This window comes from Larus michahellis, chromosome 1 (genome assembly GCF_964199755.1).
Source record: "Larus michahellis chromosome 1, bLarMic1.1, whole genome shotgun sequence".
Classification (NCBI taxonomy): domain Eukaryota; kingdom Metazoa; phylum Chordata; class Aves; order Charadriiformes; family Laridae; genus Larus; species Larus michahellis.
Genome location: NC_133896.1, coordinates 57,691,749 through 57,717,289, shown reverse-complemented (window position 1 = coordinate 57,717,289; position 25,541 = coordinate 57,691,749). Strand labels below are relative to the sequence as shown.

At 51.6% G+C, this 25,541-nt stretch overlaps 2 protein-coding genes across 4 annotated transcripts; both read right to left on the bottom strand.

The window, feature by feature from the left end:
- Nucleotides 1-702: 702 nt before the first annotated feature.
- Nucleotides 703-9,968, bottom strand: FOXRED2 (FAD dependent oxidoreductase domain containing 2). 2 transcript variants are annotated; one of them, XM_074579994.1, is made up of 9 exons: nucleotides 9,806-9,968; nucleotides 8,706-9,249; nucleotides 6,834-7,085; nucleotides 6,029-6,298; nucleotides 5,129-5,295; nucleotides 4,306-4,471; nucleotides 3,558-3,799; nucleotides 2,548-2,718; nucleotides 703-1,801 (listed from the first exon to the last, which is right to left on the bottom strand). In XM_074579994.1, exons 2-9 carry the CDS (start codon nucleotides 9,227-9,229, stop codon nucleotides 1,536-1,538), a joined length of 2,058 nt encoding a protein of 685 aa, XP_074436095.1. In that variant the 5' UTR covers nucleotides 9,230-9,249; nucleotides 9,806-9,968; the 3' UTR covers nucleotides 703-1,535. The 2 variants fall into 2 exon arrangements, with proteins under 2 accessions (XP_074436095.1, XP_074436104.1); XM_074580003.1 differs by having other exon boundaries at nucleotides 9,752-9,836.
- Nucleotides 9,969-10,105: 137 nt separating this feature from the next.
- EIF3D (eukaryotic translation initiation factor 3 subunit D) lies at nucleotides 10,106-17,953 on the bottom strand. Of its 2 annotated transcripts, none has more exons than XM_074579970.1 (15): nucleotides 17,744-17,953; nucleotides 17,259-17,392; nucleotides 16,896-16,941; nucleotides 16,358-16,494; nucleotides 16,167-16,252; nucleotides 15,596-15,668; nucleotides 15,344-15,459; nucleotides 14,992-15,124; nucleotides 14,232-14,379; nucleotides 13,858-13,988; nucleotides 13,318-13,403; nucleotides 12,962-13,091; nucleotides 12,333-12,475; nucleotides 11,252-11,532; nucleotides 10,106-10,255 (listed from the first exon to the last, which is right to left on the bottom strand). In XM_074579970.1, the coding sequence occupies exons 2-15, from the start codon at nucleotides 17,379-17,381 to the stop codon at nucleotides 10,242-10,244; spliced, it is 1,647 nt and encodes a 548-aa protein (XP_074436071.1). In that variant the 5' UTR covers nucleotides 17,382-17,392; nucleotides 17,744-17,953; the 3' UTR covers nucleotides 10,106-10,241. The 2 variants fall into 2 exon arrangements, with proteins under 2 accessions (XP_074436071.1, XP_074436080.1); XM_074579979.1 differs by having other exon boundaries at nucleotides 15,344-15,456; nucleotides 17,744-17,880.
- Nucleotides 17,954-25,541: the final 7,588 nt, after the last annotated feature.

The following is a 25,541-nucleotide window of genomic DNA, read 5'->3' as shown; positions in this document are numbered from 1 at the left end:
TCCTCCCCTGGACAATCCCCAAATAAAAAGCCCATGGTGGCAAGGACCTAGGGAGTAGCGGCACCAGCCCAACAACTCCAGGCCCCGAGAGCCATTCCCAGACTGCCTTGGAGCCAGGGCAATGGGATGTAAAGCCCATGGAAGGATGCTGATCGACACCAACTGAGAAGGTGACTGTTTCCCCTTTCCGGCTGCGTGAGAACACTTAAGCTCTTCCAGCAGGAGCAGCAGCATCCCCAGCATCACCCAGTATTCCTGAAGAGGAGGAAGAATTCATTTGTCATCTCCTTCACCTCCTCTGCTCCCCAGCCTCTCCCAGCCTGAAGCAGAGGTGGGGCAGGAACTGCAGCTTTACAGAAAGGGCAGCTGAATGCAGAGGATTGGGAGAGTTTCAGGTACCTGTAGGTACAGCCTCCCCCTGGATCTGGGCTATCGGGAAGCCCAGGTGCAGGAGGGTCTATTCCTCCATGCGTGGAAGTAAAAGCCAGTTCCCCTTCACCCCTCCTCTACTTCCTAGAAATCACAGGGACATGGTAAGGTCGAGCTCAAAAACTGCTCGTGCTTTCCCACTCCAGGGCTGTGGAAGGAGCCCGCCGGGAGGTGACAGACAATGGCAGGCGTCTGTGGGAGGGAACAGGCAAACGCAGGCAGACTCCCAGTCACTGCCGGCAAGATCTCAAGGTGACACGAGGGGAATAAAAGAAAGAGGAGAAAAAGCATTTTAACAACATCAAAGTCTACCCGAAACTTTCTTGATGGGACATAGTGCAAACAGGAGAAATATTGGTCATGCTTTATAAAAGACAGGGGCTGACGTTTCAGGCTGCTTGGTGTGGGAGAAGGAAAACATGAGGACAGCGGAGCTGAGCTCCGTGTAAGTCTTTTGTGTCCCGGGTGCTCCATTCCCATTCTGCAGAGGGAAGGGTCTCTTGTAGTGCTTTCCAGAAAGTGACAAATTATCCAACATACATGGTAACTAAAAAAAAAAGACCACCCCTTTCCATTCAAGCTACGCAACTGCCCTAACTCAAACGCAGGGGAACTACCTGGAAGTCCGCCTGGAGTACCGCTTCAGGATTCGGTGCACAAACAAATCTTCAATTATTGGCAGCGTACGGCACCCAGGGACCAGAGAGCCAGCACCACCTGCCACAGGGTGCGAGCGGGTCACCTCAGAAGAGGGACGTGATGTTTTAAGTTTCCCAGGCGTTCCTGCACTCTCTCTTCTTTGACCCCCAGACGTTGCTGCAGATACCGATCTGAGATAAACTAAACACCGTCTTCAGGAAACTCCGAACTCCGCAAGGACAATGCGGGAGCCTCAGCATCACTGGGTTCTGGCCCCTTGCTTATCCTTCGGAGCACATTGGTCCTCTTTGTAACAGCAAGATCCGAGCAGGTCTTTGGCAACTCATGGTCAGTGAAAGGCATGGGGATGGACAAGGTGCACGGGAAAGGGCAGAATCCTGCTGTGGATCTCTGTTACAATATTGTCACAACAGCACCGATGGGTTTCAGCGTGGAGCGAGAAAGGTTTAAAGTTCATCCTTGGCATTAACAAGATGCTGCAGTGGACGGACTGGTATCACGTGGTCTCTCAGCAGCTGGTCCTGCGACCCTTCGCGGCTGTCAGGCGTTTTGTCACCCGAGAAATCCCTCGGAGTGTAATCCTCCAGCAGACCAGCTTCTACCGCGTGGCGCCGGAGCCCCTCGCTCCCCAGGAGCCCTTGCATTCCAACATACCCCTGCTGACAGAAGGGAGGCAGCTTCTGACGCGTGAAGGCAAAGAAGAAACAGGACTCTGCGGGGAAAGGGATAAAAAAAAATAATATAAAAATCAGACTCAGCAGAGAGCAACTCCTGTGAACTTTTGAGGACTCATTCAGAACAAAAGGCAGAGAGGATGAGGGAAGATGACTGGAGTTTCCCAGCCAGCACCCTGCCCTGGATGGCAGCTGGGTAATCAACTCAATACTGCAGAGCTCAGGAGATGCAGGGTGGGATCTCCAGTCTGCACTCAGAGGAAAAGGCACTGGATTTGAGCTTGCAGCCCTCTGGCATCTTCTTCGTACCACAGGACTGCTTCCCTCCATGTGCCACATTGCGTTCCTGCAGGAGGTTCCCAGACCAGTCTTCAGACCAGCTCTCGCATCCCAGCATTCCCATTTCCCATGGGAAAGTAATCCCATCATTAGTACATGAAAAGAGACCTGGTACGCAATGGCACAAACGAACATTTGGAAAATGGAAGGAAAGCTGCAGGTAGAAAAGGGATTGAACCAAACCTCACAGACCTCTACCTCAATCCACGTGTGCCTAGGGCGGTCTTTTTCCGGTGGTGAGCAAGAGCAAAGGCTGTTTGGGAACATACACACAGCACCAGCACTTTTTACCATCTGGGGTGCGTATCAAAGAGGTGTGACTGACAGTGAGATCACCAGCTCGCCACAGGGAGATCTCAGCTATTTGCAGAAGAGATCGCTCCTGTCGTGTGTCCCTTGCATTCCCCCTCCTCCTCCTGACACCTCAACCCTGCACTCCAATTACCTGCAAAGAAATTGCGCAGGTCAGTGCTGAGGCAGTTCTCCAAAAACCGCCTCAGTGGCAGGATGTGAGCGTTTGGGGCCGTCCAGTCTGTCAGAAAGTCCTCCACAATATGATGGACGGCATCTGGGCGGGGGAGAGGCCAGTCTGGGGGCCGAAGTTTCATCTCACGCTCTGCCAAGAGAACATGAAGGGAATCTCTCAGAATTAAAATGGCATTAAAAAGACCTTGGGGAGTGGAAAGCAGCTATGACAGCTGTTCCAGCTTTTGTCCTGACCTTTTTAATCCCTACCTTACTTTCATTTGCAATCCCCTCTGCTAGCTTTGTCCTCAACAGCCCTGCCACTGCACAGCTGCCCCTTGCCCCTGCCTGCGGTACTTCCTGTCATTTCACTCCCGTTCCCCCTGGGCAGGGACTGCCAGACAGGCCGAGCTGTGTTCAAGCTTTAATGCCGCTACCCATCACACTTCTTTCTGTGCAAGGCAGGCTGGACCCTGACCCTTGGTTTCTGGAGATGGAAGATTTAGCACACTCATTTCCCAAGGAAATCTGTTCTGACCATATCTGTTTGACAGATGTGTAACACTCATCTTCAAACCCTTGCCTTTGGCTGCCTCTATCACTGTGTGACCCCTCAGACCCAGGCAGGCCACAGAGTTTTCTTTTGGCAGCAACAGCCTCATCTGCCAGGACTCTGCAAAATACATGCAGGGTGCCAGCCACAGGGGAAAAAAAAGTTCCTCTTTTTCGGAATGGGGAAGTTCCCAGCACACCTGTTTGTTCCTGGTTCTCAAGTGTGAGGTCTTTGGTACAACCCCCCCACCCCATATTGGTCTGACTGATGGACACTTCTTGCCAACTCCCAGGTGCCCTAAAGGATGGGCATGAAGGAAGTTAAGGAGAAGGGTGTACAGTGCTTTCAGGTTACCCTGCTCTTGGGTCTGAATTATCTTCAGCCCTCTCCATTTTGCTCATATCAGATAATTAGCAGAGAGAGACAGGAAAGCTTACCTGTTGGGAGGTGTTTGTAATAGTAAATAACAGGGTGCAAAAAGTTGGACTGCCAGGCATGCTGTGCCTCTCCCACAGCTCGGTTGTAGTAGAAGACATCCTTGTCAGCCCCAGAGAAATTCCTCCCATACTCCATGATGATGACAAACAGCCCATTGGGAGCCCTTCTCCCGGTCTGCGTTTCCAGCTCGGCCAGGACTCCAACTGGGTATTCTTCCAGGTATTCAAATGCTGTGGCATTCCTACGAATTGCAACCACAACCGTCAGACTTTTCCAACAGAGAAAAGCCAAGACCCCCTCAGCCAATCGAGGCTAAGGCCAAAGAGCCATCAGATAGTAATTCTTTTTAGTCACTACAGATCTGGGGTGGACTTGACACAGAGCCTATGAAGGCTGCAGATACTGTTACAAGACTCCATTATTTTCCTGGACTATGGGATTCCTCTCTACATTAGCACTGCTCAAGGAAAGCTTTTCCCTGGGGACAGCGAAAGGGTACTACACCTCTGAGCCTAGCACGAAGGTCTGGACCATTTCAGCCCTCTAAGAGAGAATTAATTGGTGGAATTGGGCATAGTGGCACCAGTCGCACCAGCGGTACAGGTTGTGAGGTGGCTGCCTACATGATGGTAACATCCTTCAGCAGCAACGGAGCAATTTGTGTGGTCACACCACAGGAAGCGATGGTAAAGAAAAAGGAATGAAACTGTGGAGTGCAGTGCTGGGAATAATTACTCACTCACTCACTCTCTCAGCAGTATGATGTCAGCCAGGACACTGAACATCTGGTAGAGGCCCGAGGCCTCGTTCACCCGCTTGATGATGGAATTGGTCAGCTGTGTAATAGGGTAGACTGTGGATGGCCAGGGGACACCATGGTGACGATTTTCCAATAGGCGGTGGACTGCACGAGCTAAGACATTGAGAGAAACAAAGACAGCTTATTTAAAAATCCAAGCTTATGCTTTTAAGAAATCCAATCACTCTGCTGTGACACGCACAGATTCTGGCAGGACACAATAAATAAGCTTTAGAGCTCATCTGTGCTCAGGATCTCCCACCCCAGTCGCTGGTAACTGCAGTGGAGATGCCCTCTGAAAGCTGATGTGATGCTAAGTGGTTGGTGAGGGGGCAGGGGATCCTCGGGGGTATTTCATTACTTCTGAGCAGTCCTTTAATGATAAGGATGGGCACACACATATAAAGATGGAAATTCTCTCTACTGCCCAAAGCCGCTGTGTTTTAACTCCACAGCGCAGACCTCTCACCCACAGCCTGTCACGGGGCAGAGCATCTGGCAGGCAGAAATCTATTGTGTTACATAAATAAGAGACAATGGGCAAGAGAGACAGAAGACAAAACAAAGACAGACAACTAAAAACTTCAGATATGATCCCGAGTCACTTCTCCTCTACTTCAGACAACACAGCTGCAGCTTGGCTGTATTTTGTCCTTCTTACTGCCAGCACAAGACTAAGGGTGATCTCTTTCCAGCAGCAAGCTATGAATTGTTCTTTCAAAGGGAGGAACAATTCCCACCTCTGCCCTTTCTGTACACCCCAGTACTCACTTGTATACCGGAATCCATGGATAAAGCCCCCAGCAGATTTCCTGAAGTCAACAGAGTGACTAGCAGTGCCAAGAATAAAAAGCCCCCGGGTGCCTCTGGACTCATAACTAGGTTTGATCTGAGGATACTTCTTGTTATTCCCTTTTCCAGGCATCAGTCTAAGGGATCTGATGTGCAAACAAGAAGAGCAGGCTGTCAGGAAGGGTGGGGGTGGAAAAATGAAACGGGTTTCTGATACGGCACACATTATATTGCAGTCACTGCAAGACACTGCTTCATACCCCAACTGCCTTTAGTAGGATTTACTACTCCAATGAGGATCTTCTGGAAGCCTAGATGCTCATCTCAAGGTAGCTCAGTACAACATCAAATTCCAGCCTGAGCCACTGATAGTGAATTCTGGAAGACAGTGAAGTTAGCAGTATCATTTTCAACTGCAGGATGTACTAGGAGAGAAACCAAGGCGGAATGATGGTTGCATCCTCAAGGAAAAAAAGTAGACAAAACCTTTCTGTAGTGATCTACACCTAGACCATTCTCCTTTGAAAAAAAAAACCCCAAACCATAAAACATTGCTAGCCCTCTGGATGTGATCTGGCAGGTCAGGATGTTAAGTTCTAAAGGCACAAGTTTTTTTGTGTCATGCAGGTCCCAACACTGCCATTTGCTCAGCCCTGTAGCCCGTCAGTCAGAGGGCAGTGGCACACACATTCCCACTGAGACACGGCCGTAGCTGCAGGGTAAACAACGGACTGTGCAGCACCAGGTAGCTCAGAGCATGCAGAGGTCCAGACAATGCTGCCAGGAGAGGACCTACCTGTCCCTTTCCTCCCTAGTCAGGCCCTTCTTAGTCTCTCGCTCTAAACACCTGCTTCAGTACAGATCCTGGTTCTCCCTCACCTGTTGTAGATAGAGAAGTCAAACTTCCAGCCCAGGCAGCGGATAACACGGTCATAAGGCGCACGGGTGGCAAAATTATCCAGTTCGTCCTGCGGGAGGGTGATGGAGTCGATGCCTGCGCTAGTGTTCCTGTTCTCCAGGTAGAACCTGAGCGTGATGTGCAGCTTCCCTTTCTTGTCCTTGACAATAGCCAGATCTTCCAGGTCGCCTTCCAGAAGCCCATCCAGAGATTTCAACTGGTAGGTGTCCAGTAGGCCATTGTTAATTGCTCTACGAAAAAAAGGAGAACCTAAGAAGGGTGCAGAGGTGGGATCCATGGTTCTAGCAGAGAGGTGGGATCCATGGTTCTGTCTCAGCTGCTGAAAATAGGACACCTTTACAAGGCATCCCATGCTCCCCTTCAGTGCAAAGGTTATCCCGAGAGCCTCAGGGCTCACGTGAACAGCACAGGTAACATAGCCTCGCTGCTCTTGCAGGATACAGTTAACCTCTCCTCAGCTCTCCTCTGACTGGCAAGCAAGGGAACAACTTGGGACCCAGCACTTTTTAATGATTCAGTTTCCAAGGGGACATTTTCCTATTTCGCACAGACCCTGAAGAGCTCTCATCAAGATCCTGTGTTCAGCAGCTGCAACCTGGACTGCTTTAAACCAAGGACCTAAAGATAGAAGGCACCACGTTTCCTCTGCGACCCGCAGGAGCACAGCACCTCCTGTGCCAGCCCAATCTGTCGCCTGGGCAAGAAGTGCTTCTCCTTGGTCCTACTCTGGCTATGTTAGAAAGAGGAAGAGGAGTGGTTTCCTACCTCAGATCCCCGACGTAGTGGGTGGCCCATGAGAGGCGCACACGGGACCGGCTCACCATGTGGATGAAATTTGTGACGCCCAGAATGTTTTCCGCTGTCTCAAAGGCCGAGTTCCCGCGGCCCAAGATCAACACAGTTTGGCCAGCAAAATCCTCTGGGTTGATGGACACAGTCTCGTAACCCTCGACGTATTCTGAGCCAGGGAAGTTTACCACATTGGGGACCCACGTCCCAGTGGCAACCAACAAAGAGCTGCAAAAAGAGGGATAGCATTAGGGAATGCAGGAACTACAGGAAGGGGGCCACTGCTCCATCTCATCACTCCTCCCGCCTCCCGCTGTGGAAGATGGCTGTGATGTGCCCACTCCAGCTATGCCGGATCAGCTGTACAGGTCGTGGGTTTGACAGAAACCTCTCCCCAGCTTCACCTAATGGCCTGCTCCCATCTTCCCTATACTCAGGCCAATGAAAATGAATAGGAACGTCATTATATAGAGCAAAAGTCAGTGCGGATGCTGTACATATAAGCTCCACTTGTTTCATAAGTCTCCCTCAGTTTGTGAGTGTGTGAGTGCTGCTCATATGTACTCACTGACAACACATATTATAATACCAAAGTGTTTCACAGGTTGATTATATCCTGCATAAAAAAATTGCGTTAATGTAAAATTTGCATTGCCTTTTAATACAGCGGAACAAAAGTTATTTTTAAGAGGGAGAGAAAATGGTTTCAAGATTTTAAAATGTAACTCAAGCATAAAAACATGTTACCAACAATACTAATTGTTAACACTAAAATTAAATACAATAATCTTTTTATATCTCTCCATAAGAACTTTAACTTGAATCTTAGGGAAATTTTTGTGACTTAGGCAGAAACACCAGGCAGCCAAGTCTAGCGGCACTGTCTGCCGTCAAAGCCGTGCTCATGCAGTTCCTGAGAGCAAGTCACTCACAATGTGTGGGTGTTTGGGATTGCCTTCTGTCCCCTTTGAGCTTGCCAGCCAGCGCACCTCCAAGTGACAGCCAGTGTGACCTGCTGTCGTAGAACTAAGGTTCTCAGGAGAGGTGAGAAATACACTCCATATGTTCACATGAGTAACTTCTAGATGTTTTTTAGGAATGTAGCTTAGTGGCGGTACAGATACACACGCATAAGTATGACAAGGGGAAGGGGAATTCAGGGACCAGTAGCTTTGAGGGTTACTTCTCACAGTCGGCTCCCTCCACTGCAACACCTCCACTTTCTCCAGCTCCCCCCTGCCAGCTCTGTGCTAACCCAGGGCTTCAGTTGGCTGGGACACACATACTTTTAAATACTGGTTCTTCTAAGCACATGTAGACTACCAGAGGTGAGGTGTTGCTGCACTGACTCACACGAGTTTGTAGTAAAGGCAGCAGTGGCTACAAGAAGTATGGCTGAGTTATTTTTTCACAGAGAGCAATTATCTAGTGATAAAACGAAAGTGATTTGAAGCGTACCTATCAAGGATGGAACCTGCAGTGATGGGAATTGCAGCCAGTTTGTGCCTGCCCTGCCAGGTCCTCAGCTGTCCAAGGCATAATGTTGCTTATGAAAGGGAACACCTTCTCAGGAGCAGTTATTCCACCCACCTGCTGATCCCCACAAAACGTTTCCCCCCATGACAGTGGTTAAGGCTCTAAGAGGCTGTCAAATCTCCATCCTTGGAGATACTCATGCCTCAAAAGGGCAAGGCTCTGAGCAGCCTGACGTCCCTGGCCCTGCTTTGGGCAGGGGGCTTGGACAAAATGTCCTTTATAGTTTTCTTCCAGCCTAATTTATTCTGCAATTTTGTCACTTCAAAGATGCCTGTGGAGAGCGGTGCGGCTAGCCCCGGGCCTGCCCATTACCTGCACTTGTAGTTCTGCCTGTCCTGGTCTGTCAGAAGGAAATAGTGGCCATTCCAGGCCTGCTCATCCCTCTCCAATGTCACGTGGATAATGGCTGTGTTGTATTGAACCTGCAGCTTCAGCAGAGAAGCAAAGTCCTCCAAGTAATGCACCATCGCGTCGGCGTTGGGGAAAAAGTCACGGGAGTAGTGTCGGAAAAGCAGCCGGCGGTCGTGGCTGAGGAGCGAGTTCCAGTCGTGGCGGAGGTTGAACTCGCTGTTGGATTTGCCCGTGTACTGCTTGTTGATGCTGATGAGCTTGCGGTGGCGAGGGTAGAGGGCAAAGAAGCTGCCAGGAGCGTGGCTCCGCTCAAAGACGATGTAATCCCGGCCAGCTTGCTGGAGGAAATAGGCCACCTGCAAGCCTGAGGGGCCGGCCCCGATGACGCAGTAGTCATGGTAGAGAAAAGCAGCACCGCTTGCCGCACACAGGCTGCCAGCGTACAAGGCCAGACTCAGGAGTGTCCCACAGACCGCTGGGGCCATGGTGGGGCCAGGAGCTGCCCCTGCAGGGGAGAGGACCAGGGAGGTGTCACCCAGGGGCCCCCTGAAAGACACACTCAGCCTGGCCTGGCCAGCCCAGACCCGGCCGCCATGATGGCACCGCCACCCCTCGGGGCCCGAAGCCGAGGCGGGGGTGTTGGGGTGGGGCCCCGCTCCCTGCCAGCCAATAGTGACGAGAGTCCCAGGTCCTCCAGCCAATGGGGACACAGGGCCCCCAGCCAATAGCAGGCAGGGTGTGACCAGCGGGCGAGAAGGCAGGGCAGCACCTGCGGGCTAATGGCCGCGTGCCCCGCGCAACGCCTCCGCGCCCCGACAGCCAATGGGAAAGGGAGGCGCAAGACCATCAGCCAATGGGAGACGGGGTGCCCCGCGCTGCCCTCGCTCCCCCGCCAATAGGGACCGGTCCTGGCCCTGATGCCTTCCCCCCCCCCGCCCCTCCCCCGCCCAATGGCGCCCGAGGCGTGGCCGCCACTCGCGAGGCGCCGCACTAGGCACGCGGCGCACCTGGCGCGCGGGGCCGCCGCCGTCCCGCCGCACCCGTCCCGCCAACCGCCGCACCTGCACCATGGAGCTCGCGCCGCGCCGCGCCTCCCGCGCCGCTGGGGGAGGGGGCGGGGCCACCCGCCGGGGGAGGGGGGGGGGAAGGGGTGGGCGAGGGGGAGGTGCGCGCACCGCGCCCAGCCGCTGCCACCCTGCGTCACGTGACGCCGCCGCCGCCGCTGCTTCCCGCCGCCAGCGCCAGCACGCGCGCACTACGTGGCCGGCGGGAGGCGGAGCCCTTAAAGGGGCAGGGCCTGAATTATCTCACAGCGGCTCCAGCACGCCCTCCCCCCCGCAACAGGCACACAGCACGCAGCGTCACTGAACAAGTCACTTTATTCCGCTTTCTCCCCCCACCAATGCGACGTAGCCGTAGCAAGGCCCGTCCCAGAGGCACCACCACCGCCCCCGTCCCCCCCCGCCGGTCAGAGGGGTAGGTGCCGCTCCACGGGGCTCAGCTCTCCTCCTCTGGAAGAGAAGAGAAATGGGAATGATGTGAATGTTTCCGGGAAAAGAAAAACACCCCCCCCCGCCCCCAAAAAAAACCCCAAAACCCACTGTGTCATAGGTAACGCCGCAGAGAGGAGGAAACACAAGGCCCAGAGGTCAGGGCTGTTGGCCCCCACCGTCCCCCCAACCCGCCCAGGCAGCTGGAATTACATAATTCACATTCCTGAGCAAATTACACAGCGACCTAAAACTTCCATAATAAAAACCAGAGCGGCGAGGCCGAGGTTACAGCCCAAGAAAACACCAAACAAAAAGCTGGAAGATATTTTTCGTGTCACAGAATCGCGCGTCCCAGGTGACGCGCTCCCCGTCCCAGGCAGAGCAGGCGCAGGTCACGCGCCAGGACTCGGAGCAGCAGCTGCCACTGGGGCAGCACTGGTTCCCCAGAGCGACCCCCCAGCCATCGCTCAACAGCAGCGTGGGCTTTACGAAACCCTCCACGGAGTCACCTCAGCCAGGCCAGGTCACCACGGACTTTAAATGTGTCATCTTACAGTTGTTCCCATTTCTAAACCTGCAGCACAAAACCATCCCAGCACCAACAGAAACCACTACCCACCATCCCAAGATCCTGCTGCTGTTGAACAAAGGGCTCCTTGGACAAGCCCTGCTTTCCAACTGTGTGCTTTGGACCCGGGCCCTCTCCCCCAACCCTGCTGAAATCAGTCCTTGCTCAGGAGGACAGAGGCACAACATCTGCATTCCCAACTCTCCGCTATTTTTGCTTCCAACTGAGTCACTCTCAGTGTCAACTGAGACACTTCCCAGCACCATTCTCACCTTTTCCGACGCCAAGTCCCATCCTTGGGACCACACATTCTCCAGCCTCGCTCCTCTCTCGTCACTGCACTAGTCACATCTCACACTTTAGATCTGGTCTGTACCATAGGTCACCACTTCTCATCCCAACCAGCAGATCACTTCAAAGCATAGATCACCAAGTATGCTACAAACCTTCCTCTTCCTCTTCTTCCTCCTCATCCTCCTCATCTTCATCAGAGCTGAAGGTGCCGTCGGGCAAGCTGTAGATCCGGATCACCTGCTTGTTGGGGTCCTTGAGGATGAGGTACTTCCCCTCATCCAGCTTCATGCAGATGTCGATGACGCACCGCAGGATGCCCCAGGCGTTCTCTATGCTCAGGTTGATCTGGCTGGCAAACTCATTCGGCTTGAACTGCTGCGTGCCCAGGATCACGTGGCGGGCAGAGTCCTTCACGTGGTAACGGGATACGTACCTAGGGGGGCCAAGAAGAAACCAGAGGGGCATCAGGAGATAAAGCCCAACCAGCAGAAGAACACCACCAAGAAAAGCACTGTCATCAGTTTGGTTTTGTTTCCTGGGCTGAAAAATCCCAATACTCCTCCACTGATAGCTAAGAGGATCTCCTGGCTATGAGGTGTCAATCAGTAACATATCACTACCCCAGATCAGATGGAATCGTAATAAAAGAGAGTGAAGAATTAGTCCTGCAGGAAAAAATTAAGCAACAGCATGATTAGTAAGGAGTTTGGACTTAACAGATGCATGTCTCATAACTGAGGACAGAATCTAGGATTGCAGAACCAGCAGAACCCAGTTAGCAAACATCTCTTGTTCATTATCTACAGCACAGGCTCAGCCGATTTTAAGCCAACAGTTCAAAAAGCACTGTAGCAATACCTCTCCTCAACCCCATTTCCCAGTAACAGGGCACTGAGGATCTCAATCAAAATCCTGACAGGCAGCACAGCCACTGCATTTATTTCCCTTGTTGGCAATCTCAGCAAACAGGCCAAAAGCCACGGAGGCCACCTGCCCATCACATGCGTGAGGTCTCACAAGGTCAGTCACAGCAGGGGACACATCAGCCGGATGCTGAGGGGAAGCAGCTTAGACTGAGGCTGGTGCGCTCACCGCAAGCTTTCCCCTCTTCGCCACTCAATATATGGGGTGATTTTTTGATTATTCATTGTACGAATTGTTCACTTTGACATACCTGGGTAAAATCATGGAAAACGCACCTGGAAGATGTTTGGCATGAAAAGCTCATCTTACCCGAGTTTAAGATACTCTGATCCAGCCAGCAGCGCGCAACATGTCCAGCGGGCTAATTTGTAGCTGTTGTTTTTCAGCTCTGTGGCAATCACAGCTCCTCTCTGAGAGTCAAGCTTCTGGCGCCAGTCAACTCCGTTGCAATACTGAGAGGAGAATCAAAACTAGGGTCAACCTAACACGCCAGCAGCAGTCATCTCTTCAGTCATCTCGACATCGTGTAGGGAAATTTCTTCTATCTACCTTACGATACCATAGGAAGGAATGCTAACTGCAACTGACAGGGAAAGCACTTGCACTGGGAAGGAAGAAAAGCAAATAGCAGAGACTGGCCAGTATTTGTGGCACTGGTTAGGAAGGGAAGTTTGCAAGGCAAGTGTTCATAAAGGAAGCATGAGAACAGATTGGCTACTGTGCCAAACACCTGGGGACAAAAGGGTTCAAACCAGCTACCTTGCATCTGGGGGAGGATCGCATCAGCACTACTTGTCCACCAAAGTTATGGGCCTTTGGTGGAACATAACCACCCAGGGGACACCGCCAGATGTTTGTCCCATCTTGCCTGCTGTACCTGGCGTGTCAGGCAGCAGTGAAGCAGTTAGAGCTAGCTTTGGGATCTCGTTCTTCCTCACCCTGGAATCCCACTCGTTCAGTGTTTTGATGTTGATGAAAGACACTTCTCCATTTGCTCCTGTCATCACTCCATCATGTTCACAGCGGACAATGAGATCTATATCATCTCCCAGCTTCCACCTTCGGTATCTGCCAACAAACAATCCAGCTGGTTATTTCTGACCCTTGTTTCTCTTCCAGATTCACACAGGCACTCAACAAAACCCTTTCCTCCTCTATCCGTTCACTGTGAGGACATCCAGGAATCCCTCTCATTGTAAAAGCTTCTATCAGTAACACTCCTCACTCATTCTGCCTCTGTATCGCACTGACATCCTACCCCCTTGCCAAACCTGGGTATCAGAGATCAACATACCTGTATGCAACAGAGGCTACTTCATTTTTATCCATGTCATCCTCCACAAAGGGGTTTGGGTTGGGAAACTTGTATTTCTCCTTTCCCTGCAGAAGAAAACAGAAGGGCATGTTAGGAAAAAAAAGACACCTGAGGGAGCTCTCCCCTACTGGGAGAGTATAAATTCTCTTATAGTAAGAGTAGCCAAAAACGCTGAAATATTAAGACAGCTGATTGAGAAGCCTCATCTTCACATTAGTCACTTCATTGTAAGCAGTACTTCTACTGGCACTTCAGCTTCACTAAGTGTACTCAGAAGCCTGCCTGCTTCACCGGTGGGAGCGGGATTTCTTCTTTGTGGAATAAAGGTGAAAATCTTTCTACAACAAAGTCACACTGCTCACCAGAAGTAATTGCACCTCTTTTAAAACTGAAAGAGCATCAGCGTGACGTACCTCTGTCAACTAAAATGCTTGTGCTGTATTAAAGCAGCCTTAACGAAGTCTCTTCCTGAGACTCTCTGAAACACAGACCCTACTACCACGCACTGCTCAACCTTACCATCCTCAGACACTGCTGGGAGAAGTTATGATTGATGTAGGTAGCTTCCATGGCAAGGTTGCGTGGAGAATTAAAGGAGTTGCCCTCTTCCTGTGGTGGTTCGTTGGCTGTTTCACTCACTGTCAGGAGGTCTAGGAAGAAAACCAGACAGAAGTGGTTATACTCAGGGGAGTAACTACATCAGATTCAATGAGTCTCTCACCCCACATTGAAGCAGATCAATATTGAAGTTACCCCCACAGCTAGCACAGTAATTAGCTTGTCCCAGGTGTCTCAGACTGGACAAGAAGACAGAATAAACTCAAAAAAAGCCATAAAGAAAACTAGACTTTCTAGCTACCACAACAGCAATTTCTTTCAGTCCTTTTACTCACCAAAATCGGAATTGTCTCTCTTGTCAAAGAAAAGTTTGGATCCAACTCTCTGGACAATGATGTCCCAGGAATAGACAGAGCGAGTGCAGCTCATCAGTGTGGCCAGGATGGCATCTGTGGCAAACACATTCCCTTGGGTCTTTGCCAGCTACGGATACAAGAGGAGGAGAAAACTGTTTCAGCAGCAACGAGAATCAACACCCCTTCGGTTCCCCAGCCAAGAGCAGAAGCTTTAGCAAACCCAATCACGAATTTCGTTCTCCCATGCCAAGGAAGGTAGACAGGTAGGTACATCACTGACTGCTAGACCTACCCAGCAATCCAGGCCCACCCTCACCCAAACAAGGAAGAAGTAAGAAAACTATTACAAAATGTGAATTCTGTTGGGAAAAGGCATGGCTCCTTATTGCTGATGGGATCAGAGAGAGAAATCACCAAGCCCTCCTCATCTCCAAAAGCAGAAACCTCAAGAACCAGGTCTCTGACATGAAAGTTTCTTTCCCAACACAGCTCAAGTACTGGTCAGCTTGCCTTTGCAGAATTACAGCTTTTCCTTGGCCAGGATTCCTAGTTTTGCAGGAATCTAGCTCTGCCTTGAACCGAAGAAAAATAACGACACCAGCTAATACTTCTTTTCCTTTGCAAGCTTAGGGACCTGAATTTTTCTGTCCTTAACTTTGATCTGATGGTGGCAGCACATCTCTAACAACAGCATGCACCGAGAAACACACTACTGGGTTTTACAAACCAGCAAACATACCTTTCGGATAACTGGGTCATCAGTAGTAGTGACGGTATGGAAGATGCGCTTAATGCTCCTCAGCAGCTTCTCATTCCTTGTTGTAATGCGGTCGAAGGCTTTGTCATAGTATTCTAGGGCTCCACAGCACTCTCTGCAGAGGTAAGAGAACCATCTTGGTACTCCCACTACAGATACCACCACCCATGGACGGCACAGGACTAAGGGGGCAGTTGGGTGTTCTCCATTACCTCCCCCTGCTTTGGGTACCTCAATGAGAACACTGAGACCAGCCCAAGAGACCCTTACCCTCCCGCTTTCCAAAAATCCAGTCAGTTCAGGAAGCAAGTGTACAGGTGCTTTAGGAACTCACATGTCCTGCGGCTCCGACACCTCCAGGTAGCGCATCTTCATCAGCCGAGGGAAATCCATCTCTTCTTTCACCTCCCAGTCACTGCGAACTTCAACAGAGGAGTCACGAGGCTTCTGCTGCGCAGCCAGAGGTGGGATGGCCAGAGAGAGAAACAAAGACACAGCACATCAGGACTTGCGCAAGAGGAGCTGCCCTGTGAGCGCAGCCAGAGAAACCAAACCATGGCAGGGGGCAGAAAGCTTGTTAGTTTACCTGTGATTTTTGGTCCCATTTCTGCCTCACTCCAAACTGCTTCTGAAACTTCTTTTGTAGGCGCAAACGATCTCTAAAATGACAAACAGGAGAAAACCCATGAAGAGAAGTTCTCGACTCCTACATGCTACAACCATTCCAACGCTTCCAAATTACAACCAGAGGAGCAAGGCTTTTAGGCACCAAGCCACTGAGACATTTGCTGAGCTGTCTGTTGATCAAGATGCCTGAGGCATTCAAAGCTCCATTCTTTACTCTGAGCAGCTCTTTAAGTATTTTAATTTCTAAAGACTGCAATGAGGTTTTCAGAAGGGGTATGCTCTGCTTTAATACATCATGCTTACTTTCTAAATGTGAGTCAAAAATGCTTCTAAATTCTTAGATAGCTGTTTGAAACCCATGCTTATGACTACCTATGTTCTGCTGATGTCACCAGACCTGAAATAACCTGAAATTCTTCTTTGCTGACTGTTCACTCTAGTGGGTTCTGTTACAGTAACTTAACAAATTTATCAACAGTATGTTCGCACACTGCAACCCAAGTACAGTAGGCTCCTATCTGTAGCCTCACCTCTCCTTCTGCTTGGCACTCTTTGGCAGCGTCTGCATGCTGAACTGCAGCATGTTCCGACGGTCCTTGTCTCTCCGAAGGTTCCTCTGCAGAAATGAAGGAAAGAAAAAAAAAAAAAAGAACGCTTTAGTTGCAAAATAATTCTGTGCTGCTGAAGCTTTACTCTGAGCCTGTTTCTGAAGACACATTACCTGTGCAAATCGCATACGATTCCTCTGGTACGCCGTTTTCTGTGTTCGCGCTGTATCCACCAGCTGGAAGCTAGTCTCATCCTCCTCATGGAAATACGCATATTGACTTCCACCACCAAACTGCGATGAGTACTTGTCTGGAAATAAAACAAAGCATCTTGACACCAAGCTTCTACCAAAAAAACCCTAACATTTTGCCCCTTTCTCCCCCACGATTCCCTCTAACTGCCTTCACATAAGTCTGATGCATAAAGTGGGACTCCGGCCTTCTTACACCAGCTTTTTGTTTCCCCCTCCAAGCCACCTTGAGAAGGCCCAGTCATGAGGCAGTACAAAAGTCAGGAGTAAGCCCTAAGGACAGGGAGAGCCCCATGGAGCTCTCCCAGGGGTGAGGCACGCTTCCTAATTTAAGGAGCTCTCTCTTGCTGAGGTGCGCAAGTAACCACCAGAATGGGTGTGAGACATGAAAGCAGGAATGATGATTGAAGAAAACTCTGTACGAAGTAAGCCACCGGAACAGCCACCAGACAACACGTACTTGTATATCTTTTATCCTGATACGTGGCTCCCGTCCAGTCAGCCACCTAAAGACAAGCATAAACAGTCAAAATAAGCGAGTATCAACCTGATGGTTCGCCCCACCTCTGACTTTATATGCAGGACCCCAAGCAGCAGAAGCAAACACTGCTGTATGCTCCAGAACTAATCCTTTCAACCCCCACCTGCGCTTGCCAGCCCTTAGAATTGTTCACAACTGTGTTAAGTGTTAGCACTGGGTGTCAGAAGACCAGCCACGGTAGTAAGAAGCGAAAACGGGCTGCAGCGTGCAGAGGTGGGATGCCAGAAGGAACACAGGGCTCGTTCAGCAGCGGCCCAATGCACCATGGCACAACTGAGGTACCTTTCCCAGGCGGTCTCCTTTACTGAAGGGCTGGTAGGGCATGTCCCTGAACTGCTCGGGCACGGCACAGGGGCCCCAGCCGGAAGGGTTGTCCTGGATCACGGGTGTCACAAACTTCGCCATTTTTTAAACTTCTAGAAGGGAGAAAAATAAAATAAAACACTCAAACCCTCAGGTGCCGCACGGTGAGCCCCGCCGGGGGCTGGGGCACCGGGGCCCGCGGCCCTGACCCCGGCATAGGCCAAGGCGCAGCGACAGAGTGAAGGGAGAGCGGGGAGGCCGCCTCCGCCAGCCGGGTCCGCACGGAGGGGAGCGTCTGGGGTGAGGTGAGGGGGCGCAGGGGAGAGGGAGGGTCCCGGTGGCCGCCGGGAGGGGCGGAGACCCGGCCCCCACCGGAACCGGCGGCAGCGCCGGGGCGGGGCCGGGAGTCCCGGCGCCGGCGGGACAGGGGGCCGGCCCCGGGGCAGACCCGACACCCCCCTCACCTGGGCGGCCCCGTCACGGCCCCGATGGCGGCGGATGCGGCGGCGGCGACGGCGGCGGCGGGCGAGGGAAGAGACCACGCGCAGGCCCGGCCCGCCCTTTCCGCGTCAGCGCCGCGCGACGGCCAGTGTCGTAAAATTTTTAAAAAAAAAAAAAAAAAAAAAAAGCAAAGTTGCGGAGCGCGGCTGCCGTAAAGCGCCCCGCCTTCCCGTGTACGCGGTACGTCCTGGCCATAGAGAGGCAGGCGGGCCGAGCTAGAAAGGTCGCGGTGGACGCGAGCGCCCCCTGTGGCACGGTCCGCCAGTGTCCCGCCGGGAGGCGGGGAGCGGACGGGGTGGGACGGGGCAGGACGTTATGTCCGTGGCTCGTCCTCTGGCCGCGGCATCCCGGAGGCAGCCGGGGTTTCCTTTCGTGGCCGAGGGCGTTGGATCCGCCTGTGTCCGCTGCTGCGGGGCCGCGGCCCGGCGGGGTGGGCGGCGGGGGCCCGCCACGGTGCGGCCTCCCGTGTGGCCTGTGTCCGGGCTGAGTGGGCCGCTCCCCCGCCTTGCTTGTGCCTTCCGTCGTGACGGTGTCATTTGCCGAAAGCTTGCCTCCCACTTAATTACCGCTTAATAACAAGAGCGTGTAGGAGTGGGAAGAGAGTGACGTTAATGATAGTAAATTTGCCATGTTGATTAAAAAGCTTGGGTTCGGCTTTTAAATAGAAAAGCCGGGGGTGACACATGACAAAACCGTTCGGTTTGTAGCCGTCTGTCACAAAGAGGAAGAAAACGTTGTTTCCTGCGGCTGCGGAAAGCGCGGCAGCTCACACAAACAGCGGCGAGGTGTCAGAAACATCTCCAGTGGTAATGAGGATTAAACTCCCTGGAAACGTGGAACTTCTCATAGCAGAAGTACTTAAGCCTGTGGTAGGCAAATGCCTGTTGGGAATGGGCTTGTTGTAATTGACTTGCCTGATAGCAGTGGGATGGGAGAGGTCGTCTCACAACATTCCTCCTGTCTTTCCTCTACTCTGATGAAAATAACTTGGGCTTCAGAACCACACAATGGACTACCCAATCTCAAGAATACATTTTTATTTTCTTTTTTCTTTGGTAGAACTTGAATTCAAATTAACCTGGCCTATAATCGTGTACTGGAAGACTACTGATCCTCAGCTTAGTCGAATGAAGACTTAATTTAGACTTAGCTAGTAGTCAGATGAAGACTACTAGTGTGCAGATGCCCGTGTGTTTGTGCCAGGTTGTTTTACAGACATGAGGTGGAGTTACTGTAAAGTCTCATAGGTAAATTTCTGTTTTCACAGATAAAAATGGAGATAGAAGTTAAGAGATTTATGACTTTGATAGAGAACAGATTTACAGGGCTCTGGACAAGCCCTGTTAAGCCCTGTAAAGCTACATGTCATGGCAGGAAACACTTAATCCCGTGCCTGTTAATTTTCTCACACACGCAGCCTATTGAAATAAAAACGTATTCCAAACCATACAATGGTTGTATAGAAAAGCAGGGACTTTTCAGGTTGTATGATCATTCAGCCGATTTCATGTTTTAGAGGTTGTTATGAAACACTCAACTTTCAGAGGTAAAGATGTGCGAAGAATGGTAATTGCAGTTGCCCTTGCTGTGTTCACAATGTGGTGTTCAAGGGCTTGCATTGTCCCCGCTGGCTTTCCTTGACCTGCTGGAGGTCTAAGTTCCACCCAGGGCTGTAAGTTCGGATTCAGCCCTACAGCCTCTCTAGGAGACCATGGACCAGTCATTTAATGCAGTATGTGCCTGAGATCCCTGTCTCTGTAATTGGGATAGTATTTCTTCTCAGGGATTGAGGGCAAAAAATCATTAAATCTCAGATGTTTACATGCCAGAGTGATTGAAATTTTCTCTACCCTAAAAAGAACAGGATCCAGTTTGCAGATCTCTTCAGCTCGCAGGCTAAAAACTAACTCTTCAGAGAATTTTACTGGGTTTCTTCTACCTAAGAAGAGTCTCGATCAATATTTTCCAGGCAGAGAGGTGTGCATTTTCTCCTTTATTTACCACTTGAGAAAGAACCAAAGCCGCAGCAGTCTCTGTTTTGCCAAGACACCCTGCCATTAATCAGAAGTGGGATTATTAAAGCACTTTTCCCCGCTAGCGAAAAAATCCACTTATAGAAATACGGTTTATAAAATACAATTTGTAACTGTCTCACCTAAACAGCCTTTTTGGAGACAAACATCATTAGTGCTGGAACTGCCTCACCAGTCGCTGGCGGTGGCTCAGTGTGATCTCAGCTCCCTCCGCAGCACCCGTCCCTCGCCCTCCCCAGCCAGGATGATGGGCTGAACGGGCTTAGAGGAATCATAGAATGGTTTGGGTTGGAAGGGACCTTAAAGATCATCTAGTTCCAACCCCCCTGCCATGGGCAGGGATGCCTCCCACTAGACCAGGTTGCTCAAAGCCCCATCCAGCCTGGCCTTGAACACCTCCAGGGATGGGGCATCCACAACTTCTCTGGGCAACCTGTTCCAGTGCCTCACCACCCTCACAGTGAAAAATTTCTTCCTGATGTCTGATCTAAATCTACCCTCTTCCAGATTGAAGCCATTACCCCTTGTCCTATCACTACATGCCCTTGTAAAAAGTCCCTCTCCAGATTTCTTGTAGGCCCCCTTCAGATACTGGAAAGCTGCTATAAGATCTCCCCGGAGCCTTCTCTTCTCCAATCTGAACAACCCCAACTCTCTCAGCCTGTCCTCACAGGAGAGATGCTCCAGCCCTATAATCATCTTTGTGGCCCTCCTCTGGACCCACTCCAACAGCTCCATGTCCTTCTTATGTTGGGAACCCCAGAATTGGACGCAATACCCAAGATGGGGTCTCATGAGAGCAGAGTAGAGGGAGAGAATCACCTCCCTCACCCTGCTGGCCACACTTCTTTTGATGCAGCCCAGGATGCAGTTGGCTTTCTGGGCTGTGAGCACACATTGACGGCTCATGTTGAGCTTCTCATCCCCCAACATCTCCAAGTCCTTGTCCTCAGGGTTGCTTTCAATCCATTCTATGCCCAGTCTGTATTTGTGCATGAGATTGCCCCGACCCATCTGCAGGACCTTGCACAGGCCCACCTCTCAAGCCTGTCCAGGTCCCTCTGGATGGCATCCCTTCCCTCCAGCATGTTGACTGTGCCACACAGCTTGGTGTTGTTGACAAACTTGCTGAGGGTGCACTCGATCCTAACACCCATGTCTCCAACAAAAATGTTAAATAGTACTGGTTCTGGTACCGACCCTTGAGGAGCGCCACTCGTCACTGCTCGCCACTTGGACATTGAGCCATTGCTTGGATATCGAGCTGTTGGAACTGACTGCTTAGGAGATGGTGATAAAAAGAGCAAGAAATTCTGAAGAGAAAACTGGACTAAGGAATGAATAGAGAGAAGCAATGACAGAGACTGACAAACTGAAAGCCCTTCCTTTCCATGGCTTCCTCTTCGCACCTGAGCCTGCCTGAGGTACTTAAAAGAGAATGTAATGCTGCCACTGTCTCCCAGAGATGACAGATCATGTGCAGTTTGGGCTTAGCCCATCAAACTATCTTTTCTGGGGACAGAGTTGGGTATAGGCATGGGTCAGAGGAGAGAGCGTGCATACGGAGTTCCCTGTGCAGGGTAAATGCTCCTCTGGGCATGGACGTAACCTTCCAGGGAGGAAAGATTCTAAGAAAAAAATCCAGTCTTGAAGCGGGTGAGATTTGCTGCCACGTTTAGGTGAAATTTACCAGGAGAGGGGAGGCAGAGAGTCTGTCTCGCTTTCCGCTTCGCACCAGGCACTGCACCTCCTGCCTCCTGTGCCCTGCTGCGGCTGGGTCCCTGCAGTAGCCTGCGCCTCTCCTCCTCTCATGCTGACGCCGCACACCCGCTGCCGCAAACAGCCTCCAGCTTTCGTTAAAGGCAGGTGAGATACTTTGTTTCCTGGAAAAGTACTCAAAATACACTTACTTGCAATCATTCGATCCTTGATCCGTAATTTCAGTTCATCAGTTTAATTAATCACTTAATCAGTTAATAAGGGTAATCACTCTTCCCTGGAAGATGCTCATGAGAACAGCCAGGATAAATTACTCCCATCTGGTTTTCTGTTCTTGTCTTCCACTTCTCCGTTTTTGGCCTCTGTGCTGGTGTTAGCAGATCTGTAAAAGAGGGGCTCGTTCCAGCACCGTGGCTGTTCCAGTCCAAAACCTTCACCACCATCAGCCCCCACCGCGGCTCAGGGCTTGTTGGAGAGCTGTCAACAGCTGAGTTGTTGTTGAGTTGCTCTGTGTTGAGTGTGCACAGTGTGTGGCTCAGGCAGTGTCACCAAGGGTTTGCCAGGTTTAAATGGAGGAAGGCAAGTCCAAGCTCCCCACTCATCAGGGTCCTTTCCTAGAAAGATCATCAGATCACCCAGATCACCTCTGCCTTGACTGAAGATGCCTTGGAAAGCCTTAAGACAAGGGTTGCTTTCTAGCTTGTGTGACTACTTCCACTCAAAGAGGCAGCTGAGGATTGGAAGACTAATGTTCACATTAAAACACTATTTTCCAGTAGTTTCTTTTTCTCATTCTTAGAACAAATGCATCAAAAATAGCCAGTTGGGTTCTTTTTCCTCACTAAACATCAAACACACCGTATGCCTGTGCCATATGCTTAGTCTCCACTGCCCTGCGCTTCTTGACAAACCCAGAAACCAAGGGAAATAGTCTTCAGCCTTAACGCCTTCTCCCTGCAGAGAAGCCTGACGTTCACACACATATTCAGTGAGACTCTTCTTCCAAAGTCATTGTCATCATCTTCAAAGCAGCGAAACTCACTGCTGGCTCCTGGGCTCCCTTTTTGCAACCAGTCTTGGCCGTATATGAACTGGCTCCTGCCACAGGCTGGTGTTCACAGGCTGGGAAGCCCTCCATCCTTCCCTGGCCTTCCTGTTGGCATTCCATCTTTCCTGTCGCACTTTTATCTGCCATCTCAGTCTGCTCTTCTCCCAGGCCAGATGCTTCTCTGCAACGCGTGGCCTCCTTTCCAGCACCTTCATCCCTCTCCTGGTACCCTGGAGGCTGGTTGCTCACCAGCTTTTTTGGGGAAATGTTTGATCAGATTTTCAGGAACTCTGGGAAAACAGCCATAAAGCAACTTTACCGTGCACGTGCTGTGAATCTGATTCTTAATTTGCTGCCTGTGTGATCTAGCGGGGCTGGGAGCAGGTGGCACCTGGCAGATTTGCTGTGTGTGTTCAGACCGGCCATGTCCGTACAGTAAGGTCCACGCAAGGAATGTGCTGCGTTTATGGTTCTGGGTAGCAGATAGTGCTTTCACTGCGAGGCTTTCTCCCTCTTCCTCCTCCTGCCGTGCTGAGCTCTACCCGTGGTGGCTGGGCCGGACCATCTCACCCTCAAGGACAGCCAGAAACCTGGCAAGGGCAGGCTTCCCCTTCTTAAATCATGTTGCTTCTGTAGGCTGGGCTCAAAGCCTGGCCTTGCGTTGTTTGCTCCTTCTATGCTACCAGGAAAAGCCACAAAGTTATGATGCATGCAAAAACTGTCATTCTCTGAATTTGTGCTGTCCCTTGGCTGGCTTTGACTGTTTTTATCACCAGTGTCAGATCTCTCCCGAGGCTTCTGCAGCTTTGACCATCAGGACCTGGACCACAGGTATCATCGAAGAGGCAGCGTGTATCATGCTCTGTCCTTGTCCTCGGCTGCTGAACACTGTCCTTTCCAGAGCTGTAGAAGGAGCCTGGGTCCGGCTGTCTCCCTGCAAAATGTCAGCAAGATTGCCTCCTTTGATCTGCACTCAGCGCTGGATTTTGTCCCAGCAGCCAACAGGCTAATTCCACAAGTTTATTCTACGAAGCTCAATTAGAGCAGCTGGCGCCGGCAGCGTCCCTGCTGGCTCTGAGCCTGCAGAAGGAGAAGAATGCTGGTGCAGTGGCTGGGGTATGAGCCTGGGAGTCCACAGGCTGAGCTGCAAATCCCCGCTCTGCGTCTCTCCTCCAGGCCACCCCAGTAAGCCTTCCCAGTGGGGAGCCTGGCACTTCCGTGACATGCAGGGAGGGACAGCATTTCCCTGCCTCACTGGAGGAGAAATGTGTTTTAGATACAAGATATCATGGTGATGGGGGACTGTGCCAACAGAAGCAGATGCAGGTCATGGCTGCTGCATCTGGGAAACACTGCGCGGACCCAGCCAGACCAATGGCGGAGAAAAGGATGGGGCCCCGGGTGACGTAGGGTGTGGGACACACCATGCCTTCTCGCCACTGAGTTAGCAGTTTGCCTTTCAGCTGTGGCAGCCTCGCTCTGTGCCCTCTAGAGCCCAAGTTATATTCAGCGCTGGCCTGAAAAGGATCCTGGTGTGTGTGAGCAGAGCTGAAGGTAACGTGGGCTTTTTTACAAGGGTCCTTGTCCAGCACAGAAGCTCCCACAGCTACTTCCTTCGAAATCAGCAGTGTTACAGTAACCTCCGTGAAAAATCAGAATCTTCTGGGGCTAACCACGCTCTTGCAAATGTTCCTGCCTGGCTGGTCCGTCCTCTGGAAAGTTTACTGCTTATGCCAGACAGGCAAAGAGGTCTAAGCAGGACATCAGGAGGCAGAAAGAGAGCTCAAGTGATTTCTGCTAGGAAACAGAGTCGAACCCTAGTCGCGCAAGACCTAGTTACCAAGGCAGTAAGGAGTTGAATGCAGATGCTACCTATGCATAACATGCTGTTCCCTTCCCAGGGGCTCTCAGGAAAGTCCCCGCAAAAGAGAGCAGGGGCAAGGGACACACAGCAGCTCAGTGTGCCCACAGTTGCCATTCCCTTCCCTGCCCCTCAGTAAGTCAGAGACGGGGTTGGCCGACACGCTTGGATGGGGACAAATGTGCCTCTTGGGGTACAGGGAGTGCGGAGCCTCGGGGCTATTCCTTCCTCTCCTCTTGAGCAGATTTCAGCGCCATCTGCTCTCTTCTGTCTTTGGAGGAGTCAGCCGGGCGCTTTTGTCCCTTCTGGCAAAGCCGTGCTGCGTATGTCCCCCATCGGGCGTCAGGCACCCCGAGGCAGCCAGGAAGGATGCGCACTCTCAGCCTTGCTCCAGAAAGCTCCCACTGCAGCAGGCCAAGGTCTTTCTTTCTCTCCTCTTCCCTGTTCGCAGCCTGTCCCTCTGGATGAGGCACTTCCCAAGGTCGCAGCTGATTCCCAAGGTCAGGGCTGGGCTTTGCTGTGGCCTCTGCAGGAGGGGCTGGGAAGAGGCTGGGGCTGGGAAGGGACCCTCCCTGTGCTGCTCATTATCCAAAAGGGCCCATGAGCAACGCCACGTCCTCAGGGGGGAGCAGCAGGGGCAGGAGGAGATGTGGGGCAGCTGTGGGGCTCCCTGACCTGGGAATTGCTCCGTAGGATTGCTCTTTTCTCTGCACGCATGAAATATTTCCCCTCCTAAACACTCCTGGATGATCCCTGGCCTGGCACCAGCTGGAGACCAGAGGAGCTGCAAAATTTAAGGGACAAGAGGTGGGGAGGGTTGCTGGTTGCCAGCTTCTTGCTGGGACATGCTGCCTCGAACCTCACGGCCACACCAAGCTGAGGGTAAGAGCTTTGTGTTTGCCCTCCTCTCCTAAAATCATGCCCCTGGGCTGGCTGGAGCCTGTCCCCAATGGGAGAAAGCCGAAGCCCCATGTCCAGGTGAGTTACGTCGTCGTGTCCCCAGCTGGAAGGAGAGGGGGGACAAGAGGAAGCAGGTATCGAGGAGTCTGGCAGACTGGAGGTGGTCCCTGGCCACCCCTGTGCACCAGTGGGACACTAGG

Excerpts from the sequence above, each read along its gene's own strand:
- FOXRED2 (XM_074579994.1), bottom strand. The coding sequence starts at position 9,229 with ATGGCCCCAGCGGTCTGTGGGACACTCCTGAGTCTGGCCTTGTACGCT. Across the intron at positions 3,800-4,305 it reads GACATCATACTGCTGAGAGA|GAATGCCACAGCATTTGAAT; the intron begins GTGAGTGAGTGA and ends TGCAATTCGTAG. Across the intron at positions 1,802-2,547 it reads CCTGCGCAATTTCTTTGCAG|AGTCCTGTTTCTTCTTTGCC; the intron begins GTAATTGGAGTG and ends CTTTCCCCGCAG.
- EIF3D (XM_074579970.1), bottom strand. The coding sequence starts at position 17,381 with ATGGCGAAGTTTGTGACACCCGTGATCCAGGACAACCCTTCCGGCTGG. Across the intron at positions 14,380-14,991 it reads ATGACCCAGTTATCCGAAAG|CTGGCAAAGACCCAAGGGAA; the intron begins GTATGTTTGCTG and ends TTGTATCCGTAG. Across the intron at positions 13,092-13,317 it reads GTAGCCTCTGTTGCATACAG|ATACCGAAGGTGGAAGCTGG; the intron begins GTATGTTGATCT and ends GTTTGTTGGCAG.